We start from the raw sequence: 13,906 nt of genomic DNA on the forward strand, positions 1-13,906 counted from the left end.
TCCCACCACTCGCTCACATTTGCCTTTCATCGTGTTACGTTTATGCCGTTAGTCTTATTTCTTTATATAATCCGAATCCTCGTCGCGCCTCTCCCGTTATTACATTATTATGCGTTCTTACGTTAACCAACAGCTAAAAGCCGACGTCGACGAACACCGATTGCCCGTAATAATATTATTAATTAAATAATTAGATTTTTTCTTTACTTGACAGACGCCAGTTCTTCAGAGTTGCAGCGCTAAATTACAACGAAACGTCCCCCCTCTCTTTCACACACACGCACACGCACGCGCACACACACACACACACACACATGCCCGCTGTGCCATTAGGCCCAAAATCCTTATTAGTCAACGAGTAACGTTGAAATTTAATATTCCGACAGAGCTGATCCAGTTGATCACCTTGGGTGACATCGACATGCTATACTATGTAACCCTGGGTGATCCCCCCCTCTCTTTCTCTCTCGCTCTCTCTTTCTTTCTTACTCTCTGTGTTTGTGTATACGCATGTGACCAATACATGCTGTAAAGAGCAGAGGACATTAACAGACCGCAGAAACGTATAAAGAAAGTTTTACTTATATGTATATAATTATAATACTATACACTGTCAGATTAAGATATTGCGTATCGACGCCGTATCGTCCCTCGCAGTAGTCGTCCCCAGTATGCTTTCGAATTTATGAATTTTTTGGTCTTTCATCCTGGTAGAAAAAAGCAGGGAGTATCGAAGTTCATGACGTAGGACTGTATCGCTACGAACAGCTAGGAAGCTCCGCCTGTCTCGAAATACGTCACAACACATACATGTAACATACACACCTGTAACGCTGAAATCGCGATGTGCTTTATGTCGCTTCCTGTTATGTCGCATTGCACTTCCCTTCCCCTCTTCTTTTCTCCACAGAAGGAATTACGAGTTCTAACGTTCTAACGAGGAGAGAATTACCTTTTTCATATTTTCCTCGAAGCGCCGGATTAAATGAAAAAGTGATAAAATGAAAAGTGCTAATCCTGGAACGGAAGCCAAACATCCAATCACAAAAGTTATATACTGCAGCATCCTCCCTACTATTCGTGCCCGCGTTCTCAGTATTTTATGAGTGAAAATCTCTCCTCGAATGGGTTCAGGGGGACAAAGTCTTTTAATTGGCATAGATCATTCTTCGCCGTGGACAATAAGCCGCTGAAAGAAGGCAGCGGAGGAACCTGCGAATAGACAGTCCCTCCCGAGGAGAACCGAGGAGAAGGAAGTGTTCGTAGAGCCCGAGGACTGTGCTACTGCCAAGCAAGCTCATCTAAAACGAGTATCCTTTTAATTATGCCATCGAGGGCATAGTCGTAGTTATCTAGAGACTTGCGAATCACGAGGTGCTCGCATGTCAAGTGAAACGACCAGACTCTCGAATCTCCGGCAAGAAAGTGCTCCCGTGTCCCCCGTCCCGTGCGCCGGCGCGAGAAGGAAAGATTCCCTCTCGAAGCATTTTAAAATTCTTCGTCTTTTGATTACAGCCGCAGGTCGAAAGTGGTGATAAAATCAGCGAGGTTGGACGACAGCGGCAGATACGAGTGCGTGGCTGAAAGCACCTCGGGACATCGAGCCTCCCTTGCGGCCGAACTTCGGGTCCTTTATGATACCAGCAGATCTCCAGAAACCAGTGAGTACCTACGGATTCTAATGTATTCTCTGTCACTTTTAGCTAGATAATCAAACAATTTGTACGTCTATGTATGACGTAGGCAGTAGACGCTGGTCTTTGTAGAATTTCGCACTGCCCCGATACTCGACAATATGGAAGCTCCAATTAATATAGATCCAAACTTAAAACGGTTGGCCGAAGGTTATTTGCGAAAACATCGTCCAGCTCTATTAAAAACTTCATATATCTAATGAACATAATAAATGTATTTGCAAGCCGCGAGCAAAGACCAAAAAAGCCCTCGGAGTCCTAAGATTCGAATCTATTTTCTGAGACGGATCCAACGCTACTCGAAAGAATCGTGCAAATCAATTCCGACAGAGTATCATTCGCTGGAAGTGGTGTGGCCGTGAAGGTAACCTTCGACTAGGCCGCACTCGCACACAATATGAAAATAGCCGATCGAACGACTCTGTGGGAAAACTAATTCTTTGAGGGCAAAAAGTTTCGAAAAGTAGGCGAAACCTGAGGACGACTGGATAGACTCGGCGGTCTCCTCCGCAAGTCAGACGGAGATGGTGGGTCTTACCTGAGCACGTTCAATCAAGTGGGGGTACGCACTGGCTACATGGGCGATTGGGTAGACAGGCACACGTCTTCTTGGCGTGCCCACCGAGCATTCTAAAACATAACTTGGGACGACCCCTGAGGGCGTAATCTTGCTTTACGTTACGACAACGTCGAGCTAACACGGAAATCTCGGAATATTCCCGTCATAGCTAGATGGAGCAACGTATCGTTTCAGGCCCGTTACCCTGCGTTACCCTGCGTTACCCTGCGTTACCCTGCGTTACCTTGCGTTACCTTGCGTTACCTTGCGTTAGCTTTGCGTTACGGTAGAGAATACGCCAGGCTCGTTAGACGCGAGACTGAATCTGTGGGCGAACTTCTGCTTGATGACAGGCTACGCATCTCATACAATGTTTCCTATATGTAGTAGAGAGACCACCCCTCCGATATCCAGACCCTTATTTAGATTCAACGTGGTAGCAATACGGAAACGGAGAATGATAAATTGTCGAGCGTGAAATTATATGTAAGGCTTCATTATTATGGTTTTGAAATCTCGAACTCTGCAGGTGTCAACTGGACGCTTTCAAAGCATTCGCCTCTTTAATAATTGCGGTAGGACTATAGGACTCTTCAACTTTGACCCTAATCATCCTGTTCTGTTTTCTAGTACTGTACCTAATTCTGTATACATATATGTACGTCATAACATCCTAACGGTGGATTCAAGAGGAACGTTGCTACTACTGTCGCCCTATTTGACATCCAATTTCGTGGAATCCTATCGCAGGTCGAGGGTAGGAAGAAGCAACCATCGAAACGGTAAATCGAAAATATCCTTTTAACCGGACAGCCAGGACTGCGCCAACCTCTGAATGCCAGAGTAGGGGACCAGGATCGGGGACTCATTTTCGAATCGCACTCATTAATCTCGCGTACGGGCAATGTTTTTAAAATGGAAAGTTGCATGCGACAATCATTGGTGCAGACTCGAGAATGCGGCTTCAGCACGGATTGAATGACGTTAGCGAGTCCAGCTTGAGATTTCATTGTCGATTATCGAATGAAGCGTTGCTTGTTCGATTTAATTAAGTAAGTCTTAATACTTTTCACATTCTTATTCTTCTTGCATTACTCAACCGCTCGCGATTTTTCTTCCAGCCAATCGATTTCTTTGTTATTTTCTACTGAAAGTCTGAGCGAAACCATCTTGCAGCATTATCTCATTTCACGAATCACGAATTTTGAGAGTATCTCGCTTTCGGCATCGTTCAAATAACCGGTGACTCTCAGCGAAAGTTTTATTAACTTATTGCCATTGCCGGATGCTGGAGCATGTCCTATATCGTAAACGAGAGAATGTTACTGCTCGCGGCATGAGAAAATTAAAATTTTTCCCGAGGCAGCAAACGATTAGTTCCTGGCGGGAGGTGTAGGAATTTTTCAGTAAAACGAAAATGTCTTCTACTCGTTAGAGTAAGTTGGGTTAGCTTAAATTAAATTAGATTATGTTTAACGAGGCGAAACGTAGCGGAAGGACTCTCCGGTACTACTGCATTCGCAGGATGCTGGAGGATTCGATTCGATGACCTATGCCCCCGTGTAGGACGTATGCCGATGGAACTCCTGTTCCAAGGACCTGCTTCCTTCGAAAGGAACGCAGAGCGAAGCCGTGGGAAATTCTCGACGAACGGCGTCATAAGCTCTCACCTCTCCACCGACCCAACTTCAGGCATTTCGCGTGAATCTCACGCTGAGTCTTTGCATACCATAAACCCAAGTACACACTCTTGCTCATCGAGGCGCAGATTCACGCTTCTATCAGTTAATCACTTTCTACGGGAAAGAAAGATTTTTCGGGAAAAACTCGTAACCCGCAAAGCGATGCAGTCGAGTCGCACGACATTCCGTTTCCGTCGATCCCAGAATTGCATTATCGGTCAAAAAGGGAAACGGAGACAGGCGATCTGGACAAGTAAAGGACAATGATGAAACGATGAAACGATGAAACAGTAACGTGTTCTTTTATTACTTTATTGCAGCAACGGCGGCATGGCCGAGGCAGGAGCAGCCCTGTCCGATAGCCGGTGACTTCTGCATGAACGGTGGTACCTGCCTATTTTTCGAGACGGTCGGTGAACCAGCTTGTAGGTAAGTCTCTTTCTCTTTCTCTTTCTCTCTCTCTCTCTCTCTCTCTCTCTCTCTCTCTCTCTCTCTCTCTCTCTCTCTCTCTTCCTTTCACTCTTACTTTTCTTTTGCCACTTAAACTCCTGACATTGTGGACGATTTATTATTATTAACCTTGCTCGTCCCATGTTCCCTCTCGTCCATTTCTCCCTCTTTCGAGAGAAGAGAACATATCGATTTCCGAAATGGAATTAGACTAGATTCTTGTTCGGTTGCTCCGACTGACTGAAACGGAACGAAGCGGACCAAGTTGATGAGTCAAGGCTTATCTATTTCGGAAGCAAGAAAAGCACCGAACGGCCGCCGTCTCTGTTTGTCGAATGTTTTTTCCCAATTTCCTGGAGATCCTTGCCGATTTATTTGCACAAAAGATCTGGCGATGGATAAAACGGTAATGGGAAGAAAGCCTGGATAAGCGAGGGAATCCGGCATTCCCATTCCATCCTATTCCGACATATCCCGCTCCCCTTGGACTTTTGCTAATCAAATTCTTTGACCAAAGCAGATTGGCTCCGTTATCTACGTCCACAATTTCAGTTATGTTATTTACTGCTCAGATGACTTCACCCTCCACTCCATGTATCTCTATCTCAATTTCCATCTTCTCCACTTGATTCTCGTCTATCTCCCCGTGCGATGCCAATGCGTACCTTCTAAGACTTTACGAATTCTAGATATACTGACGCAAGCAGCACTTTATTGCGGCTCTTGAACTTCAATTTTTGTGCTTTCCCTTGCCATGTGCTTTTTTTCTATAAAGCACAGTAGTAATAAACACAGAGCTGATATAATTGGAGCCACTGTACCCGTTTTGTACATATTCAAAATGACTTGATGAAAACATTTTTTTTTTGCGCAGTTCCAAGAGCAGAACTATTCGTGTCTACTATTCAGAACTCTAAATCTCTTCGAAATCTATAAAATGCGATGATGTTTGAAAGAAATGGTAAGATACGGAAAATTAGCAGATCATTTCCCAATCCTGTTTTTTGGGTAAAATCGCCAAAACTATTATTAAAATGTATCAGGAAAAAGAGAAAAGAACTCCGAATTATCTCTGATCTGCTAACTTGACACGCACGATTATCGTGAGGTTCGCCTGCTTTGACGCGAACTCTTTACGGCCTACGGGAAAAGTCGTTAAATAAATTTAGCGGGTGGCACTCGCGGGGGCTGGGGCATCGAGAGTGAAAGTGCCCCTGCGGGAGCAGCCGGTGGGCAGCGGAGCACGGATAAACGGAAGTTAGGGTCGAGGGATACGGAGCAAGGTAGAGAAGGGCGGCGAAGGGGTGTTCAAGGGCCACATCTCCCTCTTCGAGTCTCGCGTCTCACTTGGCTTCTCACTTGACAAGGGTTTGTTGCCGTTATCAGAGAATCGGGTCGCAACGAGAGAACACACTGCGAGTGAGGATTTTACCTGGGAACATCAGGAGTCATTCGGTGCTGAAGGTTGGCAGGATGGAAACGTGTCGATGATCAGTCATCAATGGCAATGAAATTAGGAAATTGATCCGATCTGCTCGCGACAATAAAGACTCGAACCTCCTTAATCAACGCTCGAACGAACGAAAGTTTGGTTGAAAATCCGAAAGAAATGAACAAATGCGAGGTCTCGAAATTTCGCATTTTTCGCGTCTCTCTTTCGGCCTCCCGCATACAGTCGGCAGACAAGACGGGACCGAGTCCGGTAGTCAAAACACTCGCAGTCTTGAATCAAAGCCAAAAATCTCACTGCTCACCCAAAAAGATACACCTGGTCGGTGTAGACACACGTGCGTTGAATCGATGCGTTGAATAAAAAGTATAAGAATATCCGCGAGCCCGCCGACTTATTTATTAAACTTACGAAACAACACGTTCCTCGTGTCCACCTCCTGCCGACGATTCACGGATGCCTCCGGACGCAGTCACCACCCTCCTTTTCTTCTAATCTCAGCTACTCTCACTCTTCCATTTATTAGCGATGCCTTGACTCCTTAGCCGAAAACATTTTGCTCTTTTCTTCTTGAGTGAAAAATTAATCGAATACGTTAAGGAGAGAAAATGCTAATGTTAATGCGGCAGGGTGTTTCTGTGACGCGAGACAAATTCGCACGAAGAAACAATCATAGCAACTAATCTGGGAAATGGGGACTTCTCGGAAAATCTTTGAAGATTTGCACACTCCGCTGTCTAGGAAATTAGACAGATCCCACTCGATCCTTTTTTTTTCGGAAGGTCCGGAGATAGCAGCCCGGCCGGAGGTTAGCAGGCGTGTCCCCGTGAGCGACACTGACGTATGTTCTCGTATACATATACGTCAGTGTATTTTCTCCGGCGACAATGGGTGAGAATGGGCGAGAATGGAAGGAGGCGAGAGGGACTCTGTCATTCTACGTCACTTACAAGTGAGACGCGAGCGTAGCGGTCAATGATTCCTCGTATTGGCTCCTATTATTGTACCAAGTGAACTAACCGCAAACCACGTGGCAGACGTTCGCCATATGGAACCCACTGACACGAAAACTTTTCAAACACTGAGAGTCCAACCACTTCCCGTTGAGCGCTATTCCCGTATTGTCCTAAAAGAAATCGACATTCTAATTCTATTTTCGATTTGTAATCGGCCGCTCCCGTCCCCAATCCACATACCAAAACGACCGACTCCCCGCAGAAAAGGAGCTACTTTGTTGTCTCACACAACTTTCCTAGACTCCTCTCGATCAGACCAGAATCTGCATGAAATTAGCCTTTTTTTAGTCAGAGTCTCCTCACAGTAAAAAGGCTTGTGAATTCAGGAGGCATCAAAGATTCTTCATAATCTGATTGCTACCTCGCTGGCTTCCCCTATAAATCCTATTCTCAAATCTCACTACTCTATGCGTAACCGCCCAACGCCAATCGCCAATCGCCAATCGCCAACCCTAATAGAAAATGCTCAAGCGTATCCACGCTTTCCAGCACTGTTTCCGGCCAACCGGCATCCCCGACATTCTAAATTTCTCGCTCGATCCCAATAAGACTTTTTATCGTTATTAATTATAACATAGCTATTTTATGTCTACCATAAGTACACACTGTAAAAACGAGAAATCGTGAGCCACGACCAAAGTGTAGAAGACACGTGTGGTCTAAGCACTATCATAGAATATCAATCGTTCGAATCCACGTGTCTCATTGACTTGTCCGAGACTTTAGCGCTATAGTGTTTCATCCCTTAGGACACCTCACTCAAGTGACTCTCTCTCTCTCTCTCTCTCTCCCTCTCTCTCATGAACATTTGAAGTCTTCTTCGGTCGTAAAAAGAGTGAATCAACGGCAGAGTCTCCACATGCATTGCAAAACCTTTGACAACGAGCAACTACAGTAGACTACAAAATTGCCCTTGTTTTCTTAAGTAATAATTCAACCAGTATCGCTGCCTTATTTATCATCACCGGTGGTAACGTTAACCCGATGCTGGAATGCAGGAATATATGTGCTCGTAAGCAGCACATACGAGCAACTAAGTAACCTAGTTGGAACTGGAGAAGCAACTAGGCTACGCGAACTAGAGTACGTTTCGAAATAAAATACGCTCTATTATAGCCCACCAGCAGCCTGGTGCCTCCGCTTCTACGATTCCGCGGCCTTCCCCGCTTCTGTGTCTATCTCCACTTCCGCCTCTTTCGCTTCGATGCTGGCATCGGTTCCGGCTGCGGTTCTGCATCCCTTCACCTCCTTTACCTCCTTTACCTCTTCGCCACGATTCAGCTCCATCCACCTCAGTCCACCTACATTCGCAACTTCTCGTCTGTTTCCTTCATCATGGCAAAGTGTGCGGCAAAAGTGCCACCACTATGCCAGTAGCTGCGCCTCGCTCACAGTGACCCTTGAAATTGCGTTTTGCGGAAGTGTTATTAAACTAACAACACCGCGAGAAAATTTATTTGACTAGCGATCTGTTGGTGCACGGATTAATACGTAATTCCTAGAAGTATTTGCGAACGGAACCTTCCCACATTTTCACAGCAGAGAATATACTTTAGAAACGAAGACTTGCGCTCATTGTCCATTGAGTGATTGATTCTTTTGTGACTGTTGGTTTTCTGGTGCTGCTTAAGTTACGCCGTGCCGTTAAGACTCGAACGTTAAAGCCAGACTAATTTTCCATTCGGTCGGTCAGAGTAAATCGGTTCGGTTCTCAGCTTGCAGCTTACGTGAATAACGTACGCACCTATTAAGACAAATCTAGCGAATTTAGCGAAAGGATATTGCTGATCCATTTTTTAAGATGCAGGTTGGATTTAATGGAAAGTAGGATTTTTGAATAAGTGATAAGTTTCGCGAGTCTGGTCGTCAGGCTCAGTAGACGGGTCGGACGTGGTGAGACGTGATGAGACGCGGTGAGACGCGGCCAGACGCAATAGATGCGGAGCTCGTAATTCCTCGGGATAAAAATATGCTTTATCACACGGGAGCAAACCCGCGGACGGTGGCTCTAGACTAGAGCAGCTTGACCGACCGGTTGATGTATCGTGGCTATCGGAGTGTGCATGCCACGTAGTTATTTAAGCGAGATATAAATAACTCTGCGGCATTGAATTGATCCCGGACAAGCGAGCCGCGTAAAACGTGCGACCGTAGAGTCGCTGGAGCTACCGAGTATCCCGATGTGTCTGTTCGAAAAGCAATTGGAGGCAACGAGAAAGAATAAGCCGATAGTAACGCGCATTGAGAGAGATGAATTTGTATTTAAAGACTACAAGAGGCGAGAAAGGGATGACGCTAACGGACGAATGCTTCGTGTGTTTCAGATGCGCCGAGGGCTACACGGGTCAGCGCTGCGAAAGAAAGGATGTCATCAGCAACGGAAGTGTGTACAACCGTCATAGGACGCCATTTTCCTGCAGACTGGGAATGTCCACCTCGTACTACTGCTAGCGATAATGATGAGGGGTCCCAATAAGTAAACCTTATGGCGTTCCCCTTGGCTAAATTCTGTAGAAGCGATGCGCGAAATGCGACGAGGCACGTTACGGAAGGTCAAGCAGTTGAACCGTCCTCCAAGTCCCTTGCTCTAGATCCGCATCCTCTCTACGAACAGCATACCAAAGAGTCCCGATCACGACGATTAGTTGCAGGACCACACGATCGGTATAACGACGAGAGACACGCGCCACCGACATTCGAGGACATTCGAGGACATTCGAGGACATTCGAGGACATTCGAAGTAGTGAGAAACGTCATTGCGAAGCTGAGCGTTCGTGCTTTGACACATTAGAGAAATATTCGGGATTTCGTCGATTTTAACGGAAACGAAGTGCGGATCACCGAACGCTTCTCTCGCCTGAATTCTACTTCGAGTTCGAACGTATAATAGCTTCGATCACACCGCGATTACCGCGACGTTCAGCGAATTCGTCGGCAACTTTCTCGAAGTCAGAGTTCTCTTCGACGATCACGACACCCTTTCCTAATTTCACTCGATCACTATTGACCTCTCAGGATTGCAATCAAGGAAGGGGGGGGGGAGAGAGAGAGAGAGAGAGAGAATGCAGATTGACTCATTTAAAAAGGAGCTTTCGGGAAGCGAACTGTTAAAATTGCACGATTCACATATTTATAGTACCAAGAAACTGAAAGCCAGATTCAATGAGACTTGCGCAATGTTCTTCGTTTATTTTCTTCCGTTTCAATTTACCATTTGATCGCGTGCCCATTCGGAACCACAATTTTAGTATTTTCACATTTTTCTACACCCGTAGGCCAAAAGATACCTCACCATTCTGGCTCTTTGTCAGTTATTTAAAAGGTGGTTCAGTGTACGTGCAACTTTTTCACAACTTCCCGGTCGAAGCGCTCAGTATTTTTATAATTTGAGGCAAATCGCATGCGCACACACAGCACTGTGTGTATTGGCGTGTGTGCGCGCGGGTGAATATGTGTGAGCTAGTGCACAACTATATGTATGCGCTGGCGTAAAAGAATCAGAGAGAATTTAACAAGAATTTAGCAACGAAGAGAGAGAATAGCGAATTGGTGCGTTAGGGAAGCTGTGAAAGAGGAAGAAAGAGAAAGTGAATGATTTTGCAACGAGAAAAAAGACCTTACACCATTATCGAGTTATGTGCGCTGTGCTCCAGCGGTCTTGGGATCCTATTTATGTTTTATATTATATATTATATATATATATATTATATTTATACATATAATATAATATATATATACATATAATATATATATATAAAAATTTGTATAAAATTTTTAATTTATTTATTTAATTCATTAATTTTATTGATTTACGATTAAACATGATCTTCAGCTCCTCAACTGTCTCTTTGCTTTACTTCATTTTTATCATGTTGGCCCACAGTGGCGCGCGAGCGTGTGTGCGTGAGCCTGCGTGTATATGCGTGCGGCTGTGCGTGTGTGCGTGCGCGCGAAAAAGGTGAGTGACGACGCCGAAGGAGAAGGTCGAAGGGTGACGTCACTATAGAGCTGTAGAGCAACCCGGGACCTCAACGTCCCAGCCAGCAGTTTGCCCGCACGGCGCTTATCCACTTGGCCACGGGAGGTTTTCGAAATATCGCGTTAAAACGAAACACGTGATTATTCCAAGACGACCAACAGCTTCCATCGAGCTTCCCGTGGCTGCATTCCTCCCTGAAAGATCCATTCCACAGGACGTTTATTCCCTCTCCGCTTTCATCCACCCACAACACATGAGATTCAGCAGAATTCAGCAGAATTCACGTGGACGGAACATTTGAAATGTCGGAAAGCCTGAGTCGCGCACTCTCCTTCGATTTTCCACGACGCTTCTACATACATGCACATCACTTCCTTGGATCCTGCTCACGCTGGACGTTCGCTTTCTTATTATTTCATCCATCAAGGTAGGTGCATTGGTTATTTTTTATTTATGTTTTAATTAACCTTTCGCAATTAATTAGCATCCCCTCCAGTCTACTAATTGAAAAATTAATCATTCTTCTCGATCTACCAACACTCGAACCAAGAGAGAGGTGGGAGTTTTCGGATTTTCACGTAGTTCAGGACGACGGATTGTAAAAAAGAAAAATATAAACTTTTCGTTTGGTCGTGTCTGATTCCTAATATCACATGCATGCGCACATGCACATGTAGTGTACACTAACGACTAATGCGCTAACTTAGGCCCCAATTTCACTGCAACTGGTAAAGACGACGTCCGCGTAACGTCATTTAATAACATTTTTACGAACGAATAGCACGCAGCAGTTAAAGATTTTTCAAAGGGCAATAAAATCCGCCTGTAAAGTAGTAAGAGGGCACGTCGTAAAAACCTAAAACCCTAAAAATCCGTTCACCTGGTAATATCGATGTTGTGTTTCCGTTATCGCGTTTCATCAAAGTTCGATCGTAATTCTCAGAAGCTCTTGGAAGATTTGTCGAAATTGACGTTCGAGTCGATTAGCGTGTTTGTACAAGCAACGCCGAAAAGACGATGCTCCTCGGATGAACTATTTGCAAATTATTCGAATTAGCTGGATGAATTTGAAGGGACGATTCGCGCGACGCGAATGTCGACCAAAATGATAACGCGAGCAGATTGACACGTTCGATGCGACATGGCCGAATGACGGCCCAGTCACGGCCCACCGGTGGCCACGCTCCCATGTTAATTCAAGACTCTTTTCCTTTCCAACCAATATCTTAATTGGGGACCTCGATAGAGGAAAACTGTGCTTCTGACATAAACACACAGTTCCGCGACTAACTGTCTAGACTCTACAAGACCTCCTTAGGTAACATCTTCCTTTCTTCCTTCTCTTCTCCGAGGCTCTCGAGAAAGCGCTGACCCGCAGGAAAAACTATAAATCCAATACGTGATTCCCCGAAGAAAATCCTTGGAAATTGTAGCCACGCACGTGCCAACACCCACAAAAACTCTCTTTCTCTCTTCCTCCTGAACGATCAAAGTGACTCGGCGCTATGGACACCTAGAAACGTACCTTGGCTTTTACTTTGATTTCTACTTAACGATTACCGGCAGATACTTGTACAGTTGTGTGGTTGTTCGGTCGAAAAGCGAAAGATTGCCAAGTTAGTTTCTATTGGAAGAAGGGAATCTGCCATTCGGCCTTAATCGCGTCGACGTACGAATCGTAGCGTCTTCGATCGACCTAACGTACAAACTCGCGCCGCGTCTTTCGAAATCGAATTAATCGAAGAAACGGCGTTAGCGGTTCCGACGACTTTTCATGGGATTGCTGCGTACACGTTTAAAGAGTTCAAGCGCATCGGCGTACGTCGCTCGAGCGTATGGAATTGGAAAACGATCGAGCCAGAAGGGCCGTCACCTCGAATAGTTGGCTAATCGTTACTGCCAACTAATTTCGCACTACTGCGGTTTACATTAGTTACATTCGCCCAGGCTGGATGCAAACTAAAATCAGCCAGTAACGATGAGGTGACCTGCATAAATACCGAACGGCCGCTAATCAATTATGTCGAATTGCAGAGAATTTTCAATGGCTCCGCGAGCGCATTATCGTACGAATTGACAATAGGTTGATTAGCGATACTCGATAATCGTGATTCCGTGATCGTGAATCCCAATACGCGAGTGCTAATTCGAACGAATCGCCATTAAAAAACTTATACAATGTATGACATGCATGTTGCGCGAAGACGAAGTCTCTCGCAGAGTACGAAAGCGCTCGAGTGTTTGGCGTGTAGTGGAGTTATAAATATGTCCCTGAACGATTTAATCGTAAGCACAGCCAAATGCTGAATCTTGAGATAACGAAATCAAAGATCATCTTCCCCGATACAGGCCGATTTCCGGATATCTTTCATCTCCGAAGGAGTGAATACATCGGTGTGCTAGAACCTATACGCTTCTTTCTCCTCCTCGCCCTTCTCTATCTGCCCTCTCTCTCCCGCTCCAGTCTTATTACGAATTCCGTCTCACTCGTTTTAAGCCCTGGTGATCCTAATACGCTCTTGGCTAGCATTTGCATGAACGAGGGATTGATCGTGGGTTGCGATATCGCGAATTCGCTGGAATCCAGGTAAACGCGAATCTTTCGCCGAAGATTGATTCCGCGCCTGAGCGCCTGAGCGCCTGAGAGCCTGGGCGCCTGAGCGCATGGACGTCGCATTCGAAGGCCGTAAGATTCTCCTGGCTCTTTCGAAAACGACCGCGCAGCTTGTACTATCTTTGCTGGTTCGTTATATTGAACTTGAACCCTTTGGGAAATTGTCTATGGGTGGTCCTTAGTCTCGATCAAGCGTGAAATGTAGTCTGATACGTATTACCATGTCCGTGCTAGGCGAGCCCACAACCAAGGAGCCAAGGAGCCAAGGAGCCAAGGAGCCAAGGAGCCAAGGAGCCAAGGAGTCTATCGGTTGTTCTTCCCATCCTGTTCCCTTATTCACTCGCCTTATTCACTCTCCTCGACCGTCCTCTGCTTCTGAGCCATCCGTCTAGTCTTCAACGGTGTTCTCGTCGAAGCGCTGGGTCACCGCGTTGCTAAATGGCTGATTCACGAGAATCAGA

General features: G+C 45.6%; 1 protein-coding gene across 5 annotated transcripts in view; it reads left to right on the plus strand.

Moving 5' to 3' along the window:
- Window positions 1-13,906, plus strand: part of LOC107272866 (protein vein) — a 59,948-nt gene that overhangs the window by 41,767 nt on the left and 4,275 nt on the right. For 3 of the 5 annotated variants that reach the window (XR_001539074.2, XR_001539076.2, XM_015750463.2), the window contains exons 3-5: window positions 1,516-1,661; window positions 4,256-4,364; window positions 9,176-9,234. Coding sequence is in view for 3 of the 5 variants with exons in the window: in XM_015750463.2 (XP_015605949.1) it covers window positions 1,516-1,661; window positions 4,256-4,364; window positions 9,176-9,234 (314 nt within the window). In the remaining 2 variants the exon portion in view is untranslated. Of the gene's footprint in view, window positions 1-1,515; window positions 1,662-4,255; window positions 4,365-9,175; window positions 10,693-13,906 lie in introns of those variants that run through there. The other 2 variants (XM_015750462.2, XM_025090125.1) reach the window with 1 other exon arrangement.

Source organism: Cephus cinctus, unplaced genomic scaffold, assembly GCF_000341935.2.
Source record: "Cephus cinctus unplaced genomic scaffold, Ccin1 Ccin1_scaffold1303, whole genome shotgun sequence".
NCBI lineage: Eukaryota > Metazoa > Arthropoda > Insecta > Hymenoptera > Cephidae > Cephus > Cephus cinctus.